The sequence below is a fragment of the Ictidomys tridecemlineatus genome, chromosome 7, assembly GCF_052094955.1.
Source record: "Ictidomys tridecemlineatus isolate mIctTri1 chromosome 7, mIctTri1.hap1, whole genome shotgun sequence".
NCBI classification, from domain to species: domain Eukaryota; kingdom Metazoa; phylum Chordata; class Mammalia; order Rodentia; family Sciuridae; genus Ictidomys; species Ictidomys tridecemlineatus.
In genome coordinates, this window is record NC_135483.1 from 8,915,683 (window position 1) to 8,940,924 (window position 25,242).

Consider the following 25,242-nt stretch of genomic DNA (forward strand, 5'->3'; position numbering starts at 1 on the left):
TTTAGTTTATTTGTTTTTCATCGAGAATATTTGACATTTATATATGTAAGAGAGTTGGGAAACCAACTCTGCATATTTAACAGTTATTGATGAGACTTAAAGATGGCAAATATGTGCCTCATTGCTGCTAAGGAGCACCTAGGAACAACTCTGGAGACCCATTTGGCAATATAAATCTTGAGTCTTAACATATCAATTTCTCAAATCTCAGAATTCTGCTTTGCAGAACCTGCCCATGAAATAATCAGGCCTCAGAAAAGGGCTTCGGGTACCAAGTGACTCCCTCATGGTGGGGTTCTCATAATGCGCAGAATCAGAAACAATCCCAGGTCCAACAGCCAGGGCCTGGGTTAGTGACCTGGGGGAACTGACAGGCAGCTGTGGCTGTCGCCTCTGTGCTGCCTTTACCTGTGAGCCCCTGGCTGGACTGTGGCGTCGTGCAAGCAGAGCGTGGAACATGGATGAGTGAGTGCATGTGAGTACAATATGCAGGTCGCATGGTGAGAGGGACAGCTGGCCATTTGGAAACACCAGGGGAACCAACAAACTATGCAACACTCCAGGTGGACTACAACCAGGACAGACGAACACAGCAGCCTCAGATGGGCCGGTAAGAAGCCCAGCATAGGAGCTGACGCAGAGTAGCTTCTAAGTGACTCTCTGGTTTGCCTTTGACATTTCTATATTGTTTGAATTTTCTATAACAAACAAGCATAACAGAACCCCACTCCTGAGGTTTGTTGACAATTAAACATATAGCTCAGTGCTGAGGACAAACTGAGTCTCCATGAGACATTTGAAAGTCTTAAAAGTACGCAATGACTTTTTATCAGACACAACACGCTTACCTACTTGTTTCCCACAAACCTGTGCAAAATTAAGAAAAGGGAAAAAAAATCTGAACTCAGAAAGATAATGAAAGAAGGAGGGGAGGAAGGAAGGAAGGCAGGAAAGAGAGAGAGAGAGAGAGGGAGAGAGAGAGAGAGAGAGAGGAAGAAAGGAAAAGAAAAGAGAAGGAGGGAGAGACAGTGAGCAGAGAGCACCAAGAGATTCCAACACCATCTTAAATGAACGCGGGCGACGGTGCCCTGTGAGCAGAGCAGCAGAGGAAAGAGCAGTGCCTCTCGGGACTGCCAGGGGGGCACTAAGCTGCACCCTGGCTCCACGGGACTCAGGATGCCCAGGACACCCAGGGCCATGGAAGACAGGGAGCATGGGGCTAAGACAGGAGGAGACCCGAAAACCCCGGGCCTGGGGCACAGTGATGACCTCGGGCTGCACTACACTCCTGGGCTCTGCAGGGAACCACACTAGTGGCCACATTGGCTAAATGTTTGCCTGATTCCATCCACATCTTGATGTTGCCACATTTTGAGGATGAACAGGCACAGAGACAGCTAGACTCAGTTTGTCAAAACAGAGCACAGCAGCCACTTCTCGGATTGACAGAGCAAGGGACGGAGGCGGCACACAGGGCAGATATGTGGAGGCCAGGGTGAGAAAAGAAGCTGGGAAACAGCTGATAGCAGTGGCTTCTGCCATAGCAGTGGCTGGAGGTAGAGGTGATACAGGGAAGTGGTGGTTTGTGTTGATTTTTAGCCATAAGTCTTCTGGGGCATTTTGATTATTTCAATTGAGTGTGTACATTAAGTCTGGCTCAGACACGTGTCACCAGATAGGCTTTGGTGTCCTGACGTCTCTGAGCCCCACCTCTGCTCTCCACAGCAGGCTGACGACACACAGCTTTGCTGTGTTCCCAGAGGCTAGTGCCTGCTCGTGAGTGTAAGTGCTCAGCACAGCCATTCTGCAGAGATGCCCAGGAAAGAGGTCACGCACGCACCTCACAGGGACGATCCCAACATTAGCTATTTTCATGTGTGAAGCCAACCGACCACTTAGGTGGAGGACACTGGATACTTTAACCATAGCCTTGGCACTAAATGACTCCATCCTACATGAGCTATGTTCAGCTCTTCAACAAGGCCATAATAACAGGTGTCCAGGACCCCTCAGACATCCTGTCACAGGCCAGGAATTAGCATCACGTGGCCTCCTGGCTGAGCCGTGCCTGGAGCCCAGGCTGAACCTCTAATTTCCTGACAGAGGGAAGAAGAGGAGGGAACCCTGTGGCAAGGCCAGATGGGCCTGCAGCCCCCAGCTGGGTCCCAAGAAGGGACACTCCCAGCTCTTCCTTCCCGGTACCTCCTGCCACCTCGTGGCCACTCAGAGCATGCCGTGGGGATGGACTAGGGCCCAGACAACCAACATGCAGCAGGAACTGCAGCCTGAGCCTAGGTGAGCCCCTGGGCCCCTGGTCTCCTGGTCTCCTGGGCTCCTGGGCAAGGAGCCAGTGCTTCATCCTCACATCACCTTCACTGTCCCCAGTCACTGAGTCCAGCTAGTAAGGAGCTAGCTTCTTCTACTTTCTGGCCCCAACACATTCTCCTTGACATTGCCCAGCATGGTGCGGGTCAGGTGATCACTGGTGAGGTGAAGCAACCCAGAACAGACACTGGAGGCCTGGGCTCTATGCTCCTCTGACCCAATTCGCTGTATTCCAGGAAGAACTTGAGTAATTCCGAGCCACGGTTTCCTCATGGTGGGGTGGGCATGGTGCTGCCATGAGTCCTACCCACGCAAGTGTGTAACCCACAGGATACAGAGTTCAGGGGGAAGTCTGCTGCCGGCTAACCTTAAGCAAAATCAAAGCAAGGAGGAAAAAGAAGAGGAGATGGTGCTCTCCCAAGGAAGGGCAGGAAGACAATGAACTTACCTCTTCCTGTGAGGGGAGGCAGGACAGCCGAAGGACAGAAACTGGGGGCATCGCTGTAAGCATCTGAAAAGAAGAAAAGGGCAGCCTTTAGCTCATCCCCCACCCCCCGGAGTCATGAGCTCTGAAGACCTTGGCAGAGCTCCAGGGTGGTGGTGGGGGAACTGGACTCTGCTGACAGGCTGCCCAACCTGCACCTCCTGGGCCTTGGGGGAGAGGGCACGGAGTGGAGCCCCAGCCCCTCTGCTCTAAGCCCTGGGACCTGGGGCTCTTTGCATAATCAGGCCTGCCACATCCCAGAGAGCAGGGAGCTAGGGACATGTGGCAGCCCACCCCAATGCCTGCCCCCATCACCTACTGACTGAGCCTGGGCGAGGCACAGCAGCGGGTCGGGCCTGTTTCCACACAGACTGCCTGCCTGGAGGGGTGTGGAGAGACCGCAGGAGACGTGCAGTGCACGACATTTGGCACTTCCAGGCACAGGAGGGCAATAGCAGCAACTGTTCATGGCAGGGAGCCTGGCATGGGGACACCTGGGTCTGAACTTGACATATCATGGAGCAGCAGTGCAGAGTGATGAGTGCTAGCATTGCTAAGAGGAGGAGGAAGTGAGAATCAAATGAGAAGCCCCTTGAACCCCGGGGGTGGTTTGTAAGGCCTGGTATCTTCCTCCCCTTCCTCCTTCTTTCCTGAACAAATCCAACTCGCCAAGGCCTCCCCATACTTTTATCTTCCAATGGCCCAAACCAGGACTGACACGGGATCTCCTGGCACTCACGGGAACTGCTGTGAGGCATGAGCAGCTGTCAAGAGCAAGGACTCTAGAGCTAGCCGCCCACGGCAAGATGGGCTTGGACACTTTCCCACTGTGAGATTTTGAGAAAATTACTTACCCTCTCTGTCCTCAGTTTCCTTGTCTATAAAAGGGGGATTAACAGTACCAATCTCAGGGTTGTGAGATTGCCAGAAGTTGATATATGCAGTTTTGTCATACAGTAGGTGCTCAATAGATGCTGGCTACTGTTCCTTTATCATATTAGCCTTCCACAATGCACACTGTTGTCATGGTCTCTGGTCTAAGTCTGCCTCCACGGTTCAGAGCCCTTCATTAGTGTCTCCTGCCTGCTCTACTTCAGTCACCTGTGCTCAGATAAAAGGGCTCATGTTGAAATTCAGTTGCCACTGTGACACCTTGGGAGGTGGGACCCTAAGGGATGATCTCAAGGGCTCCACCCACAAGAATAGCTGGGTGCCACTGCAGGGGGAGCGGGTCCCGTATCTCAGGAGTGGCTCTGTCACAAAAGCAGGCTCTCTCCCTCGCGTCTCTTGCTCTCTCTTGCTCTCTTGCTCTCTCTCCCTCGTCATGTGATGCCCTCCACCATGTAAAGGCACAGCAAGAAGGCCCTTTTGACACTGGATTTCCCAGCCTCCAGAACTGTGAGAAATAGGCCTATTTTCCTCATAAGTGGTGCAGCCTGTGCACTCTGCTCTAGCTGCCGAAGGCAGAGATGCCAGCCCCTCAGGCTCCACGCCTTCCCTCGCACTGTCCTTCCCCAGCTGGCTCCATTGCTGGAAGGACCCGCCACCGTCGTGCCAAGGCTTTGGTTCTCAGACTTCAGCAGGCATCAGAGTCACCAGGAGGGCTTGATAACACCTGCAGGGCCCCACCCAGAGCTTCTGATCCTGCAGTGGCTAGGGCTTCGCTGTGACGTTTCTAGCAGATTCCAGGTGATGCTGTGCTGTGGTCCAGGGACACCCTTTGAGGACCACTGACCCAAGGCTCACGCCATCCACATCCACACAGAACACTACTACTACCCACTTCCTCCCCACTACGCTACACCCTGCCAGCAGCTCCCTGCTTGTCACCCCGCCTTGCTGTCACTTGTTTGTCTAAATGACTGTACTTCCTGGAAGAGATTCTCAGGATAAGAATCTTGAGAGTGTGCTCTTCAGGGAGCAATTTGACTATCTATATTGAGGTGAGGGCCCTTAAATGCCCAGCAGTTTGGCTTCTAGAAAGCTTTCTTAAGATTCAAAGCAAGCTCTGTTTGTAAAGGAAACCCGTGCGCAATGCTGATGGAAAGCCGGAGCCTCCACGTCTACTGCTGCGAGATGGGGCAGGCGAGGGAGCCGCGGCCCGGTGCTGGGGAGCCGCTGTGCAGAGCACTGGCCCCCTTCTGCTGCAGTTGTCTCACCCTTTTCCTCCCACATCAGTGAGGAAAGGCGGTCAGCTGCACAGCCCTGCCGGTCCAGTGCAGGGCAAGCCCTGAGGGTCCCTCACTCCCCTCCCAAGCCCTGAGGGTTCTTAGTATCGGAATTGAATTCAGTTATTGCACATGCTGATGGTGTCCAGGAATTGGAACTGAAAACATCTCTGGAGCAGTCGCTGGGAGGATGAAACTCCCAGAGGGCTCTCCCTTGGGCACTTCCTGAGTGGAAAGCTGCTCAGCTAGTTGACCTGCTGAACAGATGAACGTGACCTCTCTGGGCTCTGCAGCCCAAGGGCGCCCTGAGCCAGTTGGGCAGCGGCTTCCCTGCTCTGCTCTCCGCAGCAGCGAGCTGACAGTCTGCAGTCAGCCCGGGTGTTCACAGCAGGGACGGTGGGGTGCACTTATGATATTGTAGCATAACAGGAAATAGAGCTGTTCTTCAGCTTAGCTCTTGGCACAGAGCTCCAAAACCCTGTCATTTCCTCAATGATAGGGGGACAGAAGCATCTTTTGTTACAACATCTTATTTTAGTCTCTGGTTCCTGAAACAAGAGCTTCTAGGGCCCCTAGGCTCTCTGGAGTGTAAAGTGCACACTAATGAGCTGACCCGCGATCATGGGGTGGAGCTAAGGAGCTTCAGGATGGGGTAGTGGCCACCAAGGCTGAGGCAGGATCAGAGGGTTCAACTTTCAGCCCGCCCAGACCTCTATGGAGAGGAGAGGGCTGGAGAGGGGCCATTCCTTCACCAGTGGCAATGACGGAGTAAACTGCCTACGAACAGAACTTCCACAGAAACCCCTAGAGAGTGGGTTTGGAGAGCTTCCAGGAGCAAGAGCAGGGAGGTGCTGGGAGGGGATGCACCCAGACTGGGCCAGGAAGCTGCCGCCACCCCTCCTTGCCTTGTGCATCTCCTCTGAGTCAGGCCGGGACCACAGGGAAGAGGGAAGACGCATCGCTAGGCCTCAGCCCTGGCTTGCTGGCTGCTGTGGAAGGGCGCCTGCCTCTCCCTGCTCTCGGGCCTCAGCTCACGGCTTCATCCCTCTCCCTCTCCACAGTCCTGCCATCCTCAGAAACCAGGTGCACCACTGAGCCAGGAGACCCTCGCAACAAATGCCCAAAGATGCACAATGTAGAGGACAGAGCTGTTGAAGAGTCACCAGGACAGCGAGACCCAAGGCCCTGGTCTTACCATGGCATGTGCTGTCCACGCCCCCCTGTTCTCTTAAGAACCATGGAACTCACACAGCACTCAGCACCCCATGAGAGATGTGCTGTCTGGTGCCACAATGGCCAGCTCCCCCTCCCTCAGGTAATAGTGTTTGACTAGGGGGGAAAAAACTTCTAAAATGCACTTAAAGTCAATTAACTTTCTCCAACTCTAGCTCGCGCATCCAACCACCCTTTATATGAATGAAACTAGCTTGTTCATCCTGAGAGCTGGCCTGAGCTTCCCTTGCTCAGTGGGGCCTCTCTCTCTGCTCCAATGAGCAGCCTCACTGAGCTGGTAACATGTTCATGTGTGTGTGTGTGTGTGTGTGTGTGTGTGTGTGTGTTTGAAGATGGAACCCAGGGCCTCACACATGGTAGGTAAGCTCTCTACTACTGAGCAACACCCTAGTCCAAGTTATAGCTTTTATAATGAACTAGTAATGATAACTAGTTTCCCATTCGTGCAGATTACCACAGGAATCCACAATTTATGGCCAGGTGCTCTGAGTGCAGGGGGCCCTGGCTTTGCAATGAGGGACGGTTTGACAGTGGGTTCTGACTTTCAGTCTAGGTTCTTAGTGTCGGAATTGAATTCAATTATTGTACATGCTGATGGTGTCCAGGAATTGGAGAATTTGCTGGTGTAAGAGGAATAAACCCCACACATTTGGTGTCAGAAGTGTTGTGAATAAGAAATAGCTCTCACCCCCACCTTGGCCAATTGTGAAATACTTGCCAAGTCGGGGTAGGAATAGGCCCTACCCCATCAGGTTGTTGGATTAAATGAGAGAGTGCATATAAACACCAACCTGGTACCTGGCCAGGTCTGGGCTGGTGAACTATGGGAGCTGTTCCCAGATGGAGGTGATAAGGAACAGGTCCTAGGGTGGACTGACCTGATGTGGGCTTTCTGCATGGGTCACAGAAAGGCATAGTTAGAGTAACTTGCCTCTTCCTTCCCAGGCCCTGTTCCGAATCTAGAACTGCAACAGGGCCCAAGTGCACTGGCTAGAAGCGAGAAACTGTGAGAATTTCTTTTTTAGAAGTCCCATTTGACTTCATAGACAAGGCAAAGACCCTGCCCCACTTGTAGGCCATGCACAGCTGCAGATAGGAGGGGCAGCCTGGTTCTCTTTAATAGCAGAGGAGACACCACCCCTCAGCCCACCCCTCTGAGGAAGCTCTGGGCTCTGAGGCACTGGTGACGACAGAGTAGCCCCCCTGCCCCTGCATTCCCACCCTGGCCCTCTGGATGGATGCATTTCCTCTCTGGGTCCTGCTACCCATAAGGGCTGCAAATAGCCTCATTTGCATTTGTCACTGTCTAGCTTGAGCCTCTGCTGACCGGCACTGAGCTAAAACACAGAGCTTCCTGTTCCCCTTGGACAGGAAAGAGCTCTTGGAGGCCCTCTGGGTGCTCCTGCTGTCGGTTTTGTGGCTTTGTCTCAGGAACGTGGGGAGGCTCACCTTCACCCTTTGTTCATGAGCAGGGAACAAGGCCTGGGTTGCAATGGTGGGTGTGCTGGCCACTCCCGCTGGGGCTGGGAGACAGGACTAGGCCTCCTTTGGCCCTGCAGCCTGGTGTCTCCTAGCAGTGACACAGGTTCCTTCTTCCCTCCTCCCTCTGCCTGTACCCCAGGCCGACTCTTCCCTGGAGGCACTTTGCACTATCCCAGGTAGAAGAGAAGCCCCCCTTAGCCTGTCAAGCTCTGGAGACACACCTCCCCACCTCCAGTGGGTCCCACCAGAGCAACAATGACAGCACTACCATTCTCTGGTCCCAGAGAGAAGGCTCACCTCCTCTGGGTGGGGTAGGAAGGGGACTCACTTCACAGACGTAAGTGAATCCAGGGGAAGTGCCTGCCTCCTTAGCCGGACAGGCAACCATTGGTGGCAGGGTGTCCCACCCTCTGTGCCCCACTGGGCAGAGTTCAGTGAACATCACTTCTGTCCCTTCCCAGGGCAGTTCTTCAATAAGAGGGAACCTAGTGCTGACCAGAGCCTTGAGCAAGGCGAGCATCTGTGGCTGAGATTCTTCATCCAAATTCCTTGGTACAGTTCCTGTCTCCTGTGCTGGCCGAGAACTGGCAAGGAGGATCCTGCCACCCTTCCGGGCAGAGGCCCAGCCTTCCCTGCCCCATAGAGACAGTTCCCTACAACTACGCTTGGCTGATTCACAGATAAGGATGGGACATGGTAATGATGGTGTCAGCTTATGCACTGGAATATTCCAATAGTATGCTAGTGTGGTTGTGTCTACCAGGGAAGACAGGATCCCAGACACATTAAGGTGCCAAACCCGCTCCTGTGTCTGCTGTGGCTCAAAGGACACAGGAGACAAGAGGGGCTTTGTGCTGCTCAGCAGGACCCACAGGGAGGACAGCCTACTCTCTTCAGTGAGGTTCCGTTTCTCTGCCTAAGCCCTAGGAGGAGGGTCCTATAGACTCAAGGCTTACCCCACCCCCACTTCTGATGGAGACCCCTGGAGGGAGAAAGACCCGCTCCATTCTGAGGGGCAGTTATGCCACACACAGCCCACAGCCGCTGGCAGCCACTCTCCTGTTGTGAAAGGGAACACAGAGCTACTTATCCAGAATGCCCATGAGCCAGCAACAGCCCAAGGTGGCCCCCGCCCAGGACCCTGTGAGGCGGAACAACAGGTGGGCCTCCGTGGCATTCCTTCCTCTTCTCACACCCAATTCTGACAGCAGGCAGCCTGTGTGTGAAAGGCGGCCTGCCTGGGCAGTAGACTGCAGGAAGGGACCCTTGGAGCTAGAAGGGGCCCCACAGAAGGTGTTCAGCAGCAAATGTCCAGGACTCCCAAGCGGGATTGATTTCTGGATCCCGCAGCACTTAATGCCTGAGGCTCACGCTAGTCCACAGCCCTTCATGCTATTCCTACTCATAGACGCTCATGTCCCCCTCTAGTCTGAAGCTAAGAAAAATGACCATATTTTATTAATCTTCCATTTCTCAGTGTCCAACACCAGACATGATCTGGTATAAACAATTAACAAACTTTCAGAGCTTCTGGTATACGATATTAGAGACCCAGCACCAGGATGGTTTGTGAATCTAGAGTCCGTGGCTCCTCAGTAGACTGAGTGCCTAGAGAAAGGCCTCTGTCCAACTTGCAGTCCCACCAGCAGTATATGAGTGTGCCTTTCCCCCACACCTCGCCAACACATATTGTTGTTTGCCTTCATAATAGCTGGCATTCTGACTGGAGCGAGGTGGTATCTTAGAGTGGTTTTGATTTGCATTTCTCTAATTGCTAGAGATGATGAACATTTTTTTCATATATTTGTTGACTGATTGAATATCCTCTTCTGAGAAGTATCCAAAGGACTTAAGTACAGGGACACAGCCACATCAATGTTTAAAGCAGTATAATTCATTATAGCTAAACTGTGGAACCAAACTAGATGCCCTTCAGTAGATGAATGGATTAAAAATTGTGGCATTTATACACAATGGAATATTACTCAGCAATAAAAGAGAATAAAATCATGGCATTTGCAGGTAAATGGATTTAGTTGGAGAAGATAATGCTAAGTTAGCCAACACCAAGAAAATAAATGGCAAATGCTTTCTCTGATATAAGTTGACCTACTCATAGTGGGGTAGGGACGGGGAGCATGAGAGGAATAGATGAACTCTAGACAGGGCAGAGGGGTGGGAGGAAAAGGAGGGAGCAGGGGGTTAGCAATGATGGTGGAATGTGATGGATGATATCATTATCTAAAGTGCATGTTTGAAGACATGAATTGCTGTGAACATACTTTATATACAAACAGAGATATAAAATTATGCTCTATATGTGTAATAAGAATTGTGATACATTCTGCTCTCATGTATTTAAAAAATAAAAGCAATTAAAAATAAATAAATAAATAAAATGTTAAAAGAGAGAGAGAGAGAGGCCTCTGACTTTTCACACTCAGTGATGCGACAGTGCTCTAGAGTAGTAAAGGCCCAGGTCTCCATTCTAACTCTGTTGTTTACCTGCTGTGTGCCCCTGGGTAAGTGATTTAACCTCTCTGAGCCACTATTTCCTCATCTGACCTAGGTGTGGGGACTAAATGAGGTCATGCTTGCCGCATGCTGGGCATCCAGACAGGCATACAGTAAGAGCTCAGCGATCAGAGGGCTAGTTTTGCAGAACGAGAGGCCTGCAGATGATCAGGCCATGTTTGCCGAGTGAGAGCCCCTCTGTGGGTTTTCATTCCCTGCCCTGTGGTTTCTGCTCAAAACCCCTGAGTCCCCAGCATGACCCCACCGAGTATATCCTGGAAAAAGCCAGTGGTCTGGGCAGGCGATGGAAAGAAGCAGAACAGCTGGAATGAGTGGGGACGACCAGGACCGCGGGGTGCTCCCTTGCCAGCTCCTGTCGAGAGCTGTGCTGCCTGCTCTGATTCTGTTACATTTCCGGCGATGGAGTACTGCTTGAGCTCCTTCTTACCCAACTCTTCCCTGACTCATGTGAAGATGAAAAACGACATTTTTCACTCTGGCAGGGTGAGGCGCTGAGGGGGGAGTCGGGGCAGGAGGCTGTCCTCCGGGGCAGCGTCCTGGGCAAGCGTCCCTCCTCTGTGTCCTGCGGGCTAGAGCAGGGGACTGCCCCCAGTGGAGCACCCTTCCCTGAGGAGAAACCCACGGACGCTACTTACTACCCAGCTCTCCAGGTTGCCTAACATAATTCAAGATGCTAAAAGAAAAGGCCAACAGAGTGGATTCAGACCAAGTCACAGAGGCAGAAGGCAGGCGTCAGCAGCAAGATTCCAGTCATTCTGGAAATAATTAATCCCCATGCCCCCCCCCAAAAAAAACACCCACGCCCAGCAGGAGGTGGAGGAGGCAGAGCTCAGCAGGGTGGAGGCCGTCCTGCTGGGAGCCTGGTGCGCACCTCTCAGTTCCCAAGCTCTGGACTAGGGGCGCCTCTCGTGGGCTGGGTTACCAGTCTGCTGGCCTTCCTCATCCTCACTTGACTAAGTCACTGCTTGTCATTCATGTGAGCTGGGGAAAACCATCTGACCAGGCTTCTGGACATCTAACATCTATCAGCTTGAAGACCTGCCAGAGACAACATCCTACAGGAAGGTTGGGGTCACCAGATTTGGGTTTGCAACTTCACCCTGTTCCTGACTGGTTGTGAGGTTTGGGCCAAGCACCTTCAACTTTGTATGCGACACAGTTATCACCCTAAAATGGAGGTGATAATGTCCACTCCAAAGGGCACCATGGATACTGAGTGACACCCCATGTGGGTCCAGCACCTGTCTGGACATGCTATAATTGGAGGAACCTCCCTCCAACCTCAGGTTTGTTGGCACTGGCTCAAGCTGCCTGACCCTCCCTCTGTCATGGGTGGACTCACAACCCACGCTCTCTTCCCTGGATTTAAAGCCTGATCACAAGAAGAAACCCCATGGAGCAGATGGGTGACAACTATGGCACCTTAAAAAGTCGGCCCCTTGTTCTTGCTGAATCCAGCCATGGAGTCTGGTCCATTTTCACCCCTCCTGAGATCTAGGGGGTCATCTTTCAGTTCGGCCAATGAGAAGACTCCCAACACATTTCTTCTCTGCATAAGTTTAATACAATCAGTTTCTGTTGCTCGCACCCAGTGAACCCTGGCTACTCTCCTTCCCAGCCCCAGGACACTGTCCTAATGCATGGTTGGGACACAGTCAACCAAAGGTTCCCACAGAGCTGTGAGGAGCAGGGTACTCACTGGGCTTCTGGTACCACCCGAAGGGATGGGTGTGGGTCTCTGTGTCGGGAGAGCCACAGTCCAAGATGCGCCAGGCTCCTTGGCTTTCCTCACTGCATGTCTGAAGTCCCATGCTGCTCAGGGTCAGGCATGTCACCTCTCCTCCTGGAGCAAAATAGCCAAGACCAGAAAAATGAACACAAGGGAAGATTCTGATTGGATGAGAAGAACTCTGCAATCATGGTCCAGCACACACTGGGGGCTACCACGCCATTCCAGGTAGGTCTCAGCCACTGGGGAAACCTGGTGCCTGCACTCGAGAGCCTCTGGCCGGGGGCTCAGGGACAGAGGCAGCTGCTGCTCACTGTGCCGGCCTACCACGTACCAGAGCTGCGCCGGGGCTTCTCGTGTCACTTTACCTGGTCCTCACACAACCTGATGAGGACATATTCGTAGGTGAGACTGCGACCTATCCAGTTCACTCCACCAGTAAGTGACTGAACCATGTTTTAAACACAGATTTAAATATGAGGGTATCCAGAGTTCACCCCACCAAGCCACTGGATGGGAGTTCTGAACCATGAGCAGAGGACATCTCCAAGGAGCATGGGAGGAAGGACGGCTATTTGGGTCCGGCAGAAACGCCTAGGTGAGGTCCACAGGTCACCCCACCAGGAGCCGTGTCCCAGCCATCACACTAATAATCATTTCTGAGCCCCACGCCCCTTCTTGTGAAGGGGCATCCTGAAGGAGTGTCCGAGGATCAGACAGGTCACAGATGTGAATGTGGTTTCTAGACTGTGAAGTGCTGGGCACAGGGAGAGGGAGTTGTGATCATTACCTTTTAACTGGGAAACATTAAGAAATCCAAAGCCAGTGCAGCACGGGTCCGCGTCACACCGGCGCTCGCATTCAAAGAACCTGGCATCAGCAGAGAAAGAGAGAAAGAAAGGCCTGAAGACCTCGGTGGGGCCCAGGACCGGCTTTCTTTGTGGCTACTCAAGGGTGGGTGCTTTGGCCAATGAGCATGAGTGTGTTCCTAGCTTTGAGATTCCTTCTGAAAACAAATTCTGCTCTTTTCCCAAACTGTGGCCTAGTCACCCTTCATTGGCCACTCACTTGCTCACCAAGCACGGGTTCCGTGCCAGGCTACAACTCAAGCTGAACTGGGATCCTGAAAGTGCTCCACAATCCTTTTGGGTGAGGGGAAGTCTCAGCTTTGGGGCTCAGGGAAAGGGACGCAATGGCAGGGAAGGCTTCCCTAGAAACAGGGCTCCACGGGCTCAGAGCCAGGGAGCCCACCCAGGGGCCTGGTGAGCTGAGTGTCCCGGTGGGCTCCCTCTACCGACTCCACGACATGGACTAACCATGCCCTAGCAGTACGCTTCTGTCCTCGGCTCAGCTCCCTGCAGGCTACCAGAACCTACCTCTTATCCACCAGGGGTAGACCCCACTGCCACTTCTAAGACCAGCCATGGAAGGAGGAATTTAGTAGCTCCCATCAAGTTCTCTAGGGCTTGGCTCTAAGTTCCCTCGGCCCTGACCGCATGTCTGAGTTTGACCGCTCATTCCTGATCCCTGAGAATTTACCCAAACCCTCTGTCCCCTTGGTGTGGAAACCCTGCTTTGTTCTTGTTGTTCGCCTTCCCTGAACCTTCCAGAAACCAGTTGTGGAAGCTTGTGTGCACAGGGCACTTCCCCAGTGTTGGCTGTGTCTCCGCCCAGGAGTAGGCCAGCACCTCTGCTTTCCCTCTCCAGGTCCCCGCCCACCTGCCACTTCCTTTCCTTTCTCAGAAGCCCGTGGCTAAGCTCCAGGCTGGCCCTTGGGCCTTCCCAGCCAAACACTCCTTGAGTCGGGATGCACAAGCTCTGCACCTATCCCAGCACCAGGCCTGGCTGGCCCCTGGTTCCACCCTCCCCTCACATGGGCGATGTCTGGCTGGATCTCTAGAAACATCAGCTGGTATCTTCTTTACCTCATTTTCAAATGTAGATCTTAAATGCAGCAACGTGGTATAGTTTAACAACCCAATAGCACTCTTAGATCAACAGTTCATGGATCAATGACTTTAAAGTACAAAACAATCAGTGGTGGACTTCCTGGAAATTCCTGAGAACCCCAGTTCCCCAGCCCTGTGCCAGGAACGTGATTTAGGAGGCCCCAGGGATGTGGCTCCTGAGAAGCCCTCTAGTGCCTCAGAGATGGAATCCGTGAGCTGGGCCGAGAAGCCTCACCCTTTAGAACAACCAGGTAACAGCTGGGCAAATAAACACACAAATTTTGAAAATAATTTTTAAAAATTTCCTTATGAACCTGTGGTCTATTAAAAGTTCTAACCGTTCTCCAGACTCTAAACAGTACCATGAGGCTTTGAGGATCAAGTTATTACCATGTTTGGCAATTTTTATTAGTTGATAAGATGCAGTTCAACTTGACTCTTTTCATCAACTGCCTGGGGCTCAGAGCTGAATCTGGTGTGTACTTTTAGCAATTTGGCTATGGCTCCCTCCTTACTGCCTTTTACCCCCCAGCCCCCGGGCCACGTAGCTCTGCGGTGCCCTGCCTTCCCCTGTGCTATGGCAGCCTTCTCAGGGAAGCCGGACGGAGAGTCTTCCCGAACACTCTGGGTGAGGCGGGGCCACTCACCCGTCGGAAATGGGTTTTGCAGACATGGGCACTTTGTTTCTGACGGAAATGACCGTCAGCTTTTGGAATGGCAGGCGAGTGTAAAAGTTCTTCACTCTTTCTCCCAGGACAACTGCATGAGAAAGGAATGACAGCATTGAGAGAGAAATGTGTCACACCTGTGGAAAACGAGGTCAAGAGAAAAATCCAGACCCAGCTCCCCTTAAAGACGGCACAGTAAACCCATGAATCTACACTCAGCGCTCATCCCAAACCTCACTAAAAACAGTGAAGGAAACCCAGGAGGGTAAAGAGAAGAGGACGAGGGCACGGCGCAGTCACGCCCTCTGGGGGCTGGAAGGCCCAGTTTGACCATTTCTGGCTCCTCAGATCTAAGAAGGCAGACTCCTCTTTCCTATGGGAGGAACCGAGACATAGGACCTTGTGCCTCTGGTCTCGCAGACGACCCTGGTGTTGGCAGCCAGGGAGAAGGTGGCCTGAGCCAGGGAGGAGCTGAAAATCTCCTTCAGTAGAACTTGGTCTGCAGGCACCTCCTCTGTGTGCCCCAACTGAGAAGTGCCCTGCCCACCACGAGAGAAGAGGAAGGTTCTTCCTTCAGAGCAAGAAGACAAGGTCTCCTGGGTGCCCAGGGAGTGGACACATGAACACCGCAGTAAAAGAGGAGGTCCCTCCGCATGACCTCCACGTGACTACTACAACTTTCCAAGCACCACACCTTCCACGCCCCTGCAGGTACTCCCCTGGAGGAAGGACCTAAAGGCGCTGACAGGAGGCGTGACCAATGGGTGGCCCAACCACACTGTCCTCAGAGAACCCACAGACAAGCTCCCTCAGAACTGTCAGGCTTTCCAATTGTCTCATGGCCTCTTGTGAACACCAGGGGCCACCTGACACCTGAGAAGGGCCTCCTACCAAGAAGACACAAGAGGAACTGAAGGGAACAGTATTGAGGGAAATAGAGGCTGCACAGGGTGAAAAAGAGCAAATATGTCCTCCCTGATGTCCTTGGAGAGAATCGCCAGCTGGCGCGTTAAGCTCTCTGTGGTGAGTCCTGCCTCTCACAGCCATTGCTACTGAGGTGGAGCTAAAACGCGGGAGTGGGGGGAGGAAAGAGCAGGACAGGCTTATTCCCACGTGGAGCTCCAGCTGAGGAGGACACCACCTGTGGCCCTCTCTGAGAGCTGGGCTCCAGAGCAGGACTCCTCTCCAAGCCAACGCAATGCATTTCTGGATCACTCTACATCTCTACAGGGAGCATGGACAATTTAAATTATTTTAGAAAATGATAAATTAACCTGGACATTTCTAAAACCACGGAGGCAGCAGCCCATTAGAAATCCGTGTCATGCACCCCACCAAGTGCTCACCTTTCTTCCGGAATAGGGCACTTGGCTGGTGGGGCAGGGTTAGGCGGCAGCCCCTGGAGCTGGACTCTAGGACATCATCACATGCTTGGGCCTCTGGGTGGAGGGAGCAGGTGAAGTACAAGGGTGCCCTGTCTGTCACCTCCACCAGCTGACAGAAAGCAGGCTCCTGGAGACAGCCTGTTGGAAGAGAGCGGGTTTCAGTCCTTGGGGGTCCAAGGGGAGTTCCCTGTAAAGATCCTCTGGGAGGAAATGGCAGGTCGGATCTTTTTTTAAGGCAGAATCTCAGGGCAGTCATGGATGTCCAGTCTGTAAGGCACAGCACAAAAGCCCAAACACTGGGGTTCTGCTGGCTGAAGAGGGCCCAGATGGCTCTGAGTGAGGACAGAAGACAGGTGGAGTGGAGTGAGGTGGAGTGAGGGTTGGGCCCCACACTGAGCAATACCAGAGGTGAAAGACAACACTCAGGACCTGCAGACCAGAGGCCACGGGACTGTAAAATCAGCTTTGTGATGACCTCCCTGTCCCCACACCCATGTCCATCTGTGAGCTCATTCTCATCTGTGAGGGCAAAGAACTTTGCTGATTCCTTTTATTTATGTTTGTTTTTAATCCGCAAAGTCAAATGCCAGGCCTAGAACCGATGGATAGATGGATGGACAGATGAACAGGTGGATACTAGGTCTGAAGCAGAACAGAGAAGGACCACATTGAGTTTTGGGGGGACAGGCCTTAGCTCCCATCTTTCTCCTAGGAGGACAGCAGCCCCTGGTCATCTTCTCTGAGTTGACCTTTTCTGTGCCCAGCAGAGGCTGAAGTAGGCCTGCGGTGTGCCCCACAGGGTCTGGAAGGAGGAGGACTGGGATTGAGGATACTCACGAGAGAGGCACCAGAGTTCTGCCTGCGGGGCGGAAAACAGGCGTTTGAAAAGCCAGGACTGCTGGCCGGGCAGGGATTGGCTTGCGTTGATGGTGACCTGGGTAAGGTCCACAGGGGAGAAAAGCTCTGCTGTCAAATCTGAAAAAGAAGAGAGTCGAGGTCCTTGGCCTTTATCGGTCTGGGGAACAGGAAACCGACAACGAGTCTCTCTAGTCAAAGAGGGGCCCAGACATTCCTGGGTGGGGGAGCTTGCAGCGGGGTGTCCTCATGCTTTACCGCAGCAACCTGCTGCAGAAAGAGGGGGATTCCTCCTGTACCTTGAATCACAGAGCTCATTCCCACAGACACCAGAACATGAACGCAGGCAGCCTGCGCCCTGCCTCAGTGGGATTTCTCCTGCAGGTGTTTGTCTCCCTTCGCTCAGGAATGGGAGCACTGAGAAAGGGAAACCAAGCTGAGCTCTGTCTAATGGCCCTAAGCCCCTCAAGGTGAGGACCACGCGGAGCTCCCCTCCTAGGGGAGAGGGAGGATGGGCCCTTCCGACGGGAATCACATGAGAGTGCCGTGATGTGGCCTTGGCAGTGTTTGAGGATGGATTTTAAAATGTCCTCAAGTGCTACCACTGCATACACATGCACCTTGACCTGAGCTGCAGGGCCACCTGTAAGGGGCTGCGAAGCCCTGGTTGTTCATTGGTGAGATGGGAACACCAGCCAACAGAGTTGGGGTAATGTTTGTGAGATGATGTATCTAGAGCCCCAGATGCAGAGCCTGGTACCCTGGAGGCTGGGAGGAAGGAGATCTCACTCTCCTGCAGCCTTTCCTGCTCAGCCTCTTTCAGCAGGAAAGCCCTGGCCAGCAACAGGTGACCTGGAACAACACAGTGCTCTGGGAAGGCTGATTTGTCAACTTACTAGCAGAGATCAGGAGCCGAGGGGCTAGGTCATGGTGCAGAGGGCCCTAGCCAAGAGGACAAGCAGTGGAAAGTCCCTGAGCAGGTACCCACCCCCCCATCACCCTGCTGGCAAAATGGAAGCTTCCAGTGGAAAACCTCTGAAGGGGCAGAAGGACACCTAGGCCAAGGGGGCTTGGGACAGGAACGCCCACTGTGCCCCTCCTTCCTATCCACACTGGGATCTGCTGTCTGATAGGAAATACAGGAAGAGAGAAGAAGGGGATAGCGCTGGCTGAAAGCTGTGAGCCAGGCTCTGCCAGCATCATAACCCCAACACACCATCATAGCCCACGAGAAGCGCCAATTCATGAGCATGTGCTCCGCCATGGTGGTTTACAGAATTACCTCATCTCATTCCCAAATCGCCCTGTGCTGTGGTCATGATTCTCATTTACAGATGCAGAAACTGAGGCTCAGAGAAGGTGACCCACCCACTTAGAGTTCCACACGCAGAGACAGAGTAGGACCTGAACATGTGACCAAGACCCCACTCTGAGCTGGGAGCCACCCCTCACAGCTCCCAGCAGCTCCAGGGCTGAATGAACCCAAGAGGGCTCACCCATTCCTGTGGGAGGAGCCTGATTTCAGTGCCTTAGGTGTATCATGCATCTGAGCTGCACAGAATCTCAGGACAGAAAGGAATGGCCATTTCTCAGGTGTGAGCTAAGCACAAGGCGATGTGGAGACGAGGTGGGCTACTCCTTTCATTCTCGCATCATCTGTCTCAGCACCCCAGCCACACCATGGCCCAGAGCTAGTCTCCACTCTGTGCTGCTCCCCATTTTGTACCAGGCTGCTCCCTGTGCTGGAGGACTGATCTGCCTCACTTTGTTATGGAGCACATGTCCCCAGTGTCCAAGTGTCTAGGACTTAATTCCTAGTGCAAGAATGCGGGAAGATGAGGCAGGATGAGGGGTGATCAGCCATGAGGGCTGTGCCCCACAAATGGCTTATAAAATCGGGTTCCGCGCCATCTTACTCTGTCATGCTCCTCTGATGCCTTCTGCCATGTAAATACATAGCAGGAGGGCCCTCACTAGATGTGACCCCTTGGTCTTGGACTTCCAGCCTCCAGAACCATAAGCCAAATGAACATCTGTTCATTATAAAGAACCTCAGTCGGTGGGATTTTGTTATAGCAGCACAAAATGGACTAACACTCTCTCCTTCTCCTTCCTTCTCCCACTCCCAAGTTTCAGCTCCACCTCTATAATAGCAACTGTGGGTGCTGGAGGCAGAGAAGTCTCAGACACTGCACTGTGTTGTCCCTGTTAATGTTTCCCTGCATGTCAGGACTGTTTCAAAAGAATCTCCTGGCCATCTCACTCATCAAACAGTCCGGGAATATCTATGTTCTGCTTTCACTCCCCAGGGTTGACCTAGTGAAGCCACTGACCACAGAGGCTGAGCCTTGCTCTGTAATGCAGGTAGATTTGTTTCTGGGTTACTTATTATTGTTGTTTTTGTTTCTAGAAACAGTAATACATTTGCAATAATTCTGTCCTGTTGTCTGTGCCATGTGCCCATCTGAGCCCCCATATTTGTGTAGTGTATAATTGGGTCACAAGCTTAGAGCAGAATAGTGACAGCAACAGGTATGCTCATGGATGAGGCCCTGGTGCTGCCACCTTATCCCCATAGCCACGCACTCTAGTGTGCCGGGGTCGATACCTGTCACCAGTGGAAATCCTGGCCCTGGTTCCACATCTCTCCTACATCCCATGGACTCCGGCCTTGACCCCATGTCGGAATCTAGAAGGAATAAGAGTGCTTGTAATGAGGAGGGGAAGGAGGGACATTCCTTTGGCTTAATGAACAGTGGTGGCAGGAGTATAGGAAACGCTCATGGGGCCCAGCTAGGTGCACAGGCTGCTCCCTGTGCTGGAGGACTGATCTGCCTCACTTTGTTATGGAGCACATGTCCCCCAGTGTCCAAGTGTCTAGGACTTAATTCCTAGTGCAAGAATGCGGGGAGATGAGGCAGGATGAGGGGTGATCAGCCATGAGGGTGCACAGCCGTGCACCCAGGCCCACTCCCCGGCCTTGACCCAGCTTTGGCTAAGCCCTCAAGAGCAAACCACCAACGTCCACCGTGCTGCACAAGGAGCAGAATGCTCATGAACACTGGTGTTGCAACACCCTGAGAAGGTAAGGAATGAGATCCCCATGTTCCTCCTGAGAAAGCTGGGACTCGAGGTGATATAGTGTATCCCAGACCACTTAGGGTCCTGGAGGCTCAGAATGTGCTCAGCAGACACATTGGAATTTGAAAACATTTAACAAGGTTCCATGGCACCGCTCTCCTGGGGTCCTGGTCCCCTGCCCTGAGCCTTGTGGAGAGGGATACAGAGGCAAATCCCCTTGGGAAGTGCCTCCTGAGGTTGGTGGCAGCCTCCACACTTCCATTCTGATACAGGTCAGCTTGTCAGTGAACTCCATCTCCCAGGGACTGAGAGTCCCCTGCCATACCTCCTTGGGTTTCCACGCTGTTCACCTTCCATTTAGACTTGGATCTTACCTAATGAGGAGCTGGGCCTCCTGTCCCACAGACAACACTCCTTAGAAAACACTCCTACCTGCTCTACAGGGAGCGGAGCGCCCTGTGAACGAGGGGTGGGGCTAACGTCAGGGAACAAGCGACCCACTCACCACCACTCAGCTTACCTTTCCAGAGGTAAACCTGCTGGAAAATGGTGACGGTGTCTTGAGCTCCTTCCAGGGGCACCAGACCTGCAAAGGAAGAGTGCCATTTTTATGTGCTTGTGCGTTCCTGATCTCACTAGACACCCACCTTCCCCTCAGAGTTCCCCTGCACCTGAGAACCCAGCTTCCCCCACAGTGTGGCCCCAAAGCCTCCGGAGCTCTATTCCTGCTCCTGAGTACAGAACAGAGCTGCTCAGACCTCAAGTCCTGCTCAGGGCACCAAAGGGACTCTTGGTGAGGAGTCCTGAACCTGTGGCTTAGGGCACTGGGATTGGCCTATAGAAAACAAACCCCCAGGAGACACGAGAGTGGGCTTTCCACACTGCTTAGCTCCTCCTTACCAAGGAGTGGGCTGCCACCTACCAATCCCCTCTACCTCATTCCAATGAGGACAGAATAATGTAGAGCTGTTCTCTTCTGGGCCCTCACTGACATGCAACCAAATGTTGGCAGCTACTATCATTTAATTCATTACTAATCAAATTTTATTTTCTGGCAAATAAAATTTGATTAGTAATGCCACTAATCAAATTAGTGCTGCTCCCTTCGATGCCACCCTGGACAAGACTGGGTTTCCACACCATGCCTTGAGCCCTGTGTTCCTCTTTTGCCTCCTGCAGTCCTCAGGCCCTGCCAAGACAGGGAAGGCTGAGGAAAGGGCTCCGAGCCAGGAACCTGGAGGGAGGAGAAGGCTGGCTGACGGGACATCAAGAGATGAACAACTGTGTCTAATTATTACTAGGAGCCTGCTCTAGATGGCAATTTGGGCCATTACCCAGCACTGTAATGAGCACCTTCCATACATCACCCAATTTAAACTTCATGGCCAGGTTGTAGGAAAGGTCTCCAGGCCCCAGGTGAAGAGACCAAAGTCAAGGGAGGTGAAGGCCAGAGGCCAAATCCCAGGTGTCAGGCTTCACAGCCCATGTTCTTAACCAACACACCGAGGACCGCAAATCCCACAATCCTGTCCATCCCAAAGGTAGATAATCTAAAGGTTCTTGTGTTGAAAGAGACATGCCCTCAACTACTTGGAAAACGCAGCTGTCACAGTGATGAGCTTCCCCAGAATGATCACAGACCCTGAGCTGTGCTGCCATTGGATCATGCTGCAGAAAGCGAAGCAAATACTGCCCCCAGGATTTGTCGGCCTGGACCTGAGTTCCCCCGGACCTGAAGTAACACGTTTCTTACAGGACGCGCTCAGGATTCTCTCACCCTCTTGAATCAGAGCCCATGTGAGCCTGCTATCTGGGGCCCCAGCCTTGGCTCTCTGAAAAGGTGAGGCTTGTTCTGCACACTGCGGAGGAGAGTACCCCATGCTCCCTGCAGCGGCCCGGCAGAGTGGCAGCAGCTACTTGGCTGGTGCTGTTGTCCCGCCCTCCTTGTGAGCCATCAAGTGCTCATGATACAGGTCAGGCTGTGGAGCTTTGGTCCTTGTCACAACAGAAATCAGAGAGTTTGTTTTCTTAGATCTTTTAATACCTAAATCTATTTGATATAGTGATTCTTTCAAGATAGATATCTATTTTGGTGAAGTAGATGTAAACTGAGTTTTCAAAATACTCAGACTGTGTGTTAAGAGTCTTAACCTATAAGAGTGGATTAAAGAACTTCTTATCCCTAAGCTGCTTTGGTGCTCTTAAATCCCAGACTGAAACCAAGGACCACTTCAGGAACGAGTTCACCATGGGATGCTGTGGGGCATTTAGATGGTGGGCCCTCAGGCTGGCCCCTTGAAAAGAGCAATAATCCTCCCAGGATTCCCAGAGGAGGGTCCTGGCCTCTCTGCAGCCTGTTGACCCCTGAGCTGTGGCACCTTTTACTCCATATGGACCGTCTTATTATCATCTGGTGTGTGGCCTGCTTTACATAAAGTGCAAAATCACAGATGCCCTTATCACCCAGTCAAGAATGGGTGGCCACACAGGTGCACACAGCTGTCATGCTTGGGCCCAGAAAGCAGTGCGCTATGTAGGGTCCAGGCCCAGGAAATAAGGCATCTTCACCCCAAGGTGAAGACGGGTGCTCACCACAACACAATTCAAGGGAGGTGAATCCAGGGGAGCACAGTTAAATTGCACGTGGACCTGAGCAGGTTGGATATTCAGCAGGTCCCCTAACCAGCAGCTGCAGAGGCTTTTGTGCCCTAGGAAGCTTCTTTGTAATGAGCACAGGGAAGCAGCAGCCCCTAGTGACATTCAGTATTGAAGTGATTGCCAGGTCTCCACAGGGGACTGGAAGCCTAAAACAGGACACGTATTTGCAAAGGCCCCCTTCTCCTGGGAGCACAGAGGTCAATGCTGAGAAGAGCTTTAGACCTCTGGGTCCTGGAGAGCAGAGAACACAGCCTTAGCAAGCTTTCCTAGCTGGCCTTCACCTCATTTATGCTTTCCATCTCTCGAGACTCAAGGCCCTTCCCTCTGCCTTTTGACTCCTCTCAAGAGTGCTCTTTGTTGAGGAGTACATCTAGGTGCTGGAGCTCAACACAGCCTCTTTGAGAATCACGCCTCCCTGTCCCTCAGGTAGATATAAAACAGATATGTTAACAAGCTTGCTTTTCTCTTGTTGACCTGTCTTGTTAGAGAAGTCTCTTCTCATGAAGTAGAGATTATTTCTCCTTCTACATATTCTGAGCAGCTGGTGCCCAGCTCTGTCCTCGTGGATGGTCTTCCCCGTCACATCCAATGCTTGCTCTCAGGGCTCCCCATCTGTGCATGTAATTTTTCTCTCCACCTACAGCCCTTATCTCTTGCATTATCTCAGCCTCCACTCATTCTCTAAGAACTGGTTCTGCATCACCTGCTTCTGGAGGCTTCCCTGAACCCTCTGGTGGGAGGGTGGCGTGCCTGCACTGAGAATGCCCATCTTCTGTTTACAGCTGATGGCCAATGCCTGCCCTGATATCCTCTGAGCCTCCTGAATAACATGAGCTGCTAGAGCTCTTCAGGGGAGCTCGGCTCTCATTCTTCTGCACTTCAAGACGTGGTCAGTGATCCAGCCCAGGCCATCTAAGGCTTTTTTCTTAGAAATGAGAAGGTCAATCAAAACAGCAACAAATGGTCAAAGATGTCATGGGAAACATGGGAGAGGCAGACTCTGGGTGGATCCCCCTCTTCAAATACACATCCATTTAGGAACAAGATGAACAGAAATCTCACCTCGGCCCCATCTGTCCCTGATGGCAGGAAGGAGAAAACCCACAGGGTGTCCACATTGAGTCCAATCATCTCCAGGTGTTTCATGGGGTTGTCTATAGATGTATTTGTCTGCTGTGGGCTGGCATTACAAGGAAGCCCTGAACTTCAGTGGGGCAGGGAAACTGGACGGGGCTTGGATGGTGGGAAGCTGCTAACGGAGCCTTCTTTTTTCCTGCAATCCTTTGCGGTCCACTAAGGTGGCTTGACTATGCTGGGAGCTCCTGGTACCTGGCTGGTGTCTCATGTCACCTGGCAGGGATTCCCTACATGAGCAATGGAGGAGAGACCACAGCTGTGGTCACCTGCAAGGACTGTCACCAATTTGCTTCCTCCATGACCAACCACACGTTTTCCTCTTGTCTTGGCCACTCACCCACTCTGAAGGCTTGAGCCCAGCCACTGCACCAAGACAAAGAGTTTCCTAAAGCAAGTGTGCCACCACCCTGACTACATCCTGGGTCACATCTGCCTCCCAGGTCAGCAAAAGACCAGCTTTGCTGGTGGACGTGAAAGTCTTTGCATCATGTTCTGTGAATACTGATGCATAGAACTTTGTGTCTTCTGGGTGGTAGTTTCCTATCCCTGGCAGCCAAATCACTATGTTTCAGAAGTGAATGCTACTTCTCCATCAGCCAGGCCATCTGCTGAACCAGACTCTGACCCCAGCCACAAGCAAGATGTCCTGCAGAGCATCTCTAGGATGGGCAATGGACAGTGGGGGAGACCAGGCACCAGGGACTCAGGAAATGGTGTCTTTTATGCCAGCCCCTGCAGAGCATGCATGCCTCATTCAGTGATCCAGAAGGGCCCCTATTTCACAGATCCAGACCTAAGACTCAGGGTATGTCAGTGCCTTGATAAGCTCACAGAGCTGTGGGGGAAGAGCAGGATTCGGCTCCAGGAATTTTAAACCCAAACCATGCTTGGAATCCCTTCCCTACCTTGCTCTGTGGGCTTTGTGTGCACGCCCCCCCTCCCCGGCTGCCTGGAGACAGCAGTCTCCTCCTCCTCCTCACATTGGCATTGGCAAGGCTGGGGAAGGCCACACACTGAGCAAGCATTTGCCATGAAATTCGAATCCTGGGGTCTGCAAGGTTGGCTCTGCCCATCATGCTCAATGGAAAGAAAGAGACTGGCCTTAACCAACTCGAAAGGGACAATGTGTCATTTTTGTTTGTTTGTTATTTCATTTGGCTTTTCAATCCTCGAGGTCTTTCAATCCATCCTACGCCCTGTCCTTCAGTTGTTAGTATCTCTGAAATCCTCATTTCTCTTTCCCTCCATGAGTATCTGCTCTTAGCCTTTAACATGTTAGTAAAAATTTAAATCTTGTGTTCCTTGTCCCAGCAGTTAATTTTACTTAAATACTGACTTTTTATTGTGGAAAAGGGTTTTTGCCCTCTTGTTCTCATTTGGAGGTAGCCTTCTGATCAGTCTGGGTATAAAGGCAACCTCTGGTTTGAAATACCCCAAATATACCTCAGGCTAGCTGAAGTCCCCATAATAGAACAGTTTTCTTAAGCCTTGCTCTCATCCCAGAAAACACACACACATAAAGGTCACTAAAAAAATCCAAAGTCTTCAAGAAA

General features: G+C 52.3%; 1 protein-coding gene across 1 annotated transcript in view; it reads right to left on the minus strand.

Moving 5' to 3' along the window:
* Tg (thyroglobulin) overlaps nt 1-25,242 on the minus strand; it is a 209,662-nt gene that overhangs the window by 115,436 nt on the left and 68,984 nt on the right. Inside the window, exons 28-35 of the mRNA XM_040293416.2 lie at nt 20,415-20,480; nt 19,422-19,502; nt 16,796-16,933; nt 15,920-16,096; nt 14,553-14,664; nt 12,747-12,826; nt 11,927-12,070; nt 2,774-2,836 (exon numbers count right to left, since the gene is read on the minus strand). Of these exons, the coding sequence (XP_040149350.2) occupies nt 2,774-2,836; nt 11,927-12,070; nt 12,747-12,826; nt 14,553-14,664; nt 15,920-16,096; nt 16,796-16,933; nt 19,422-19,502; nt 20,415-20,480 (861 nt within the window). The remainder of the gene's footprint in view (nt 1-2,773; nt 2,837-11,926; nt 12,071-12,746; nt 12,827-14,552; nt 14,665-15,919; nt 16,097-16,795; nt 16,934-19,421; nt 19,503-20,414; nt 20,481-25,242) is intronic.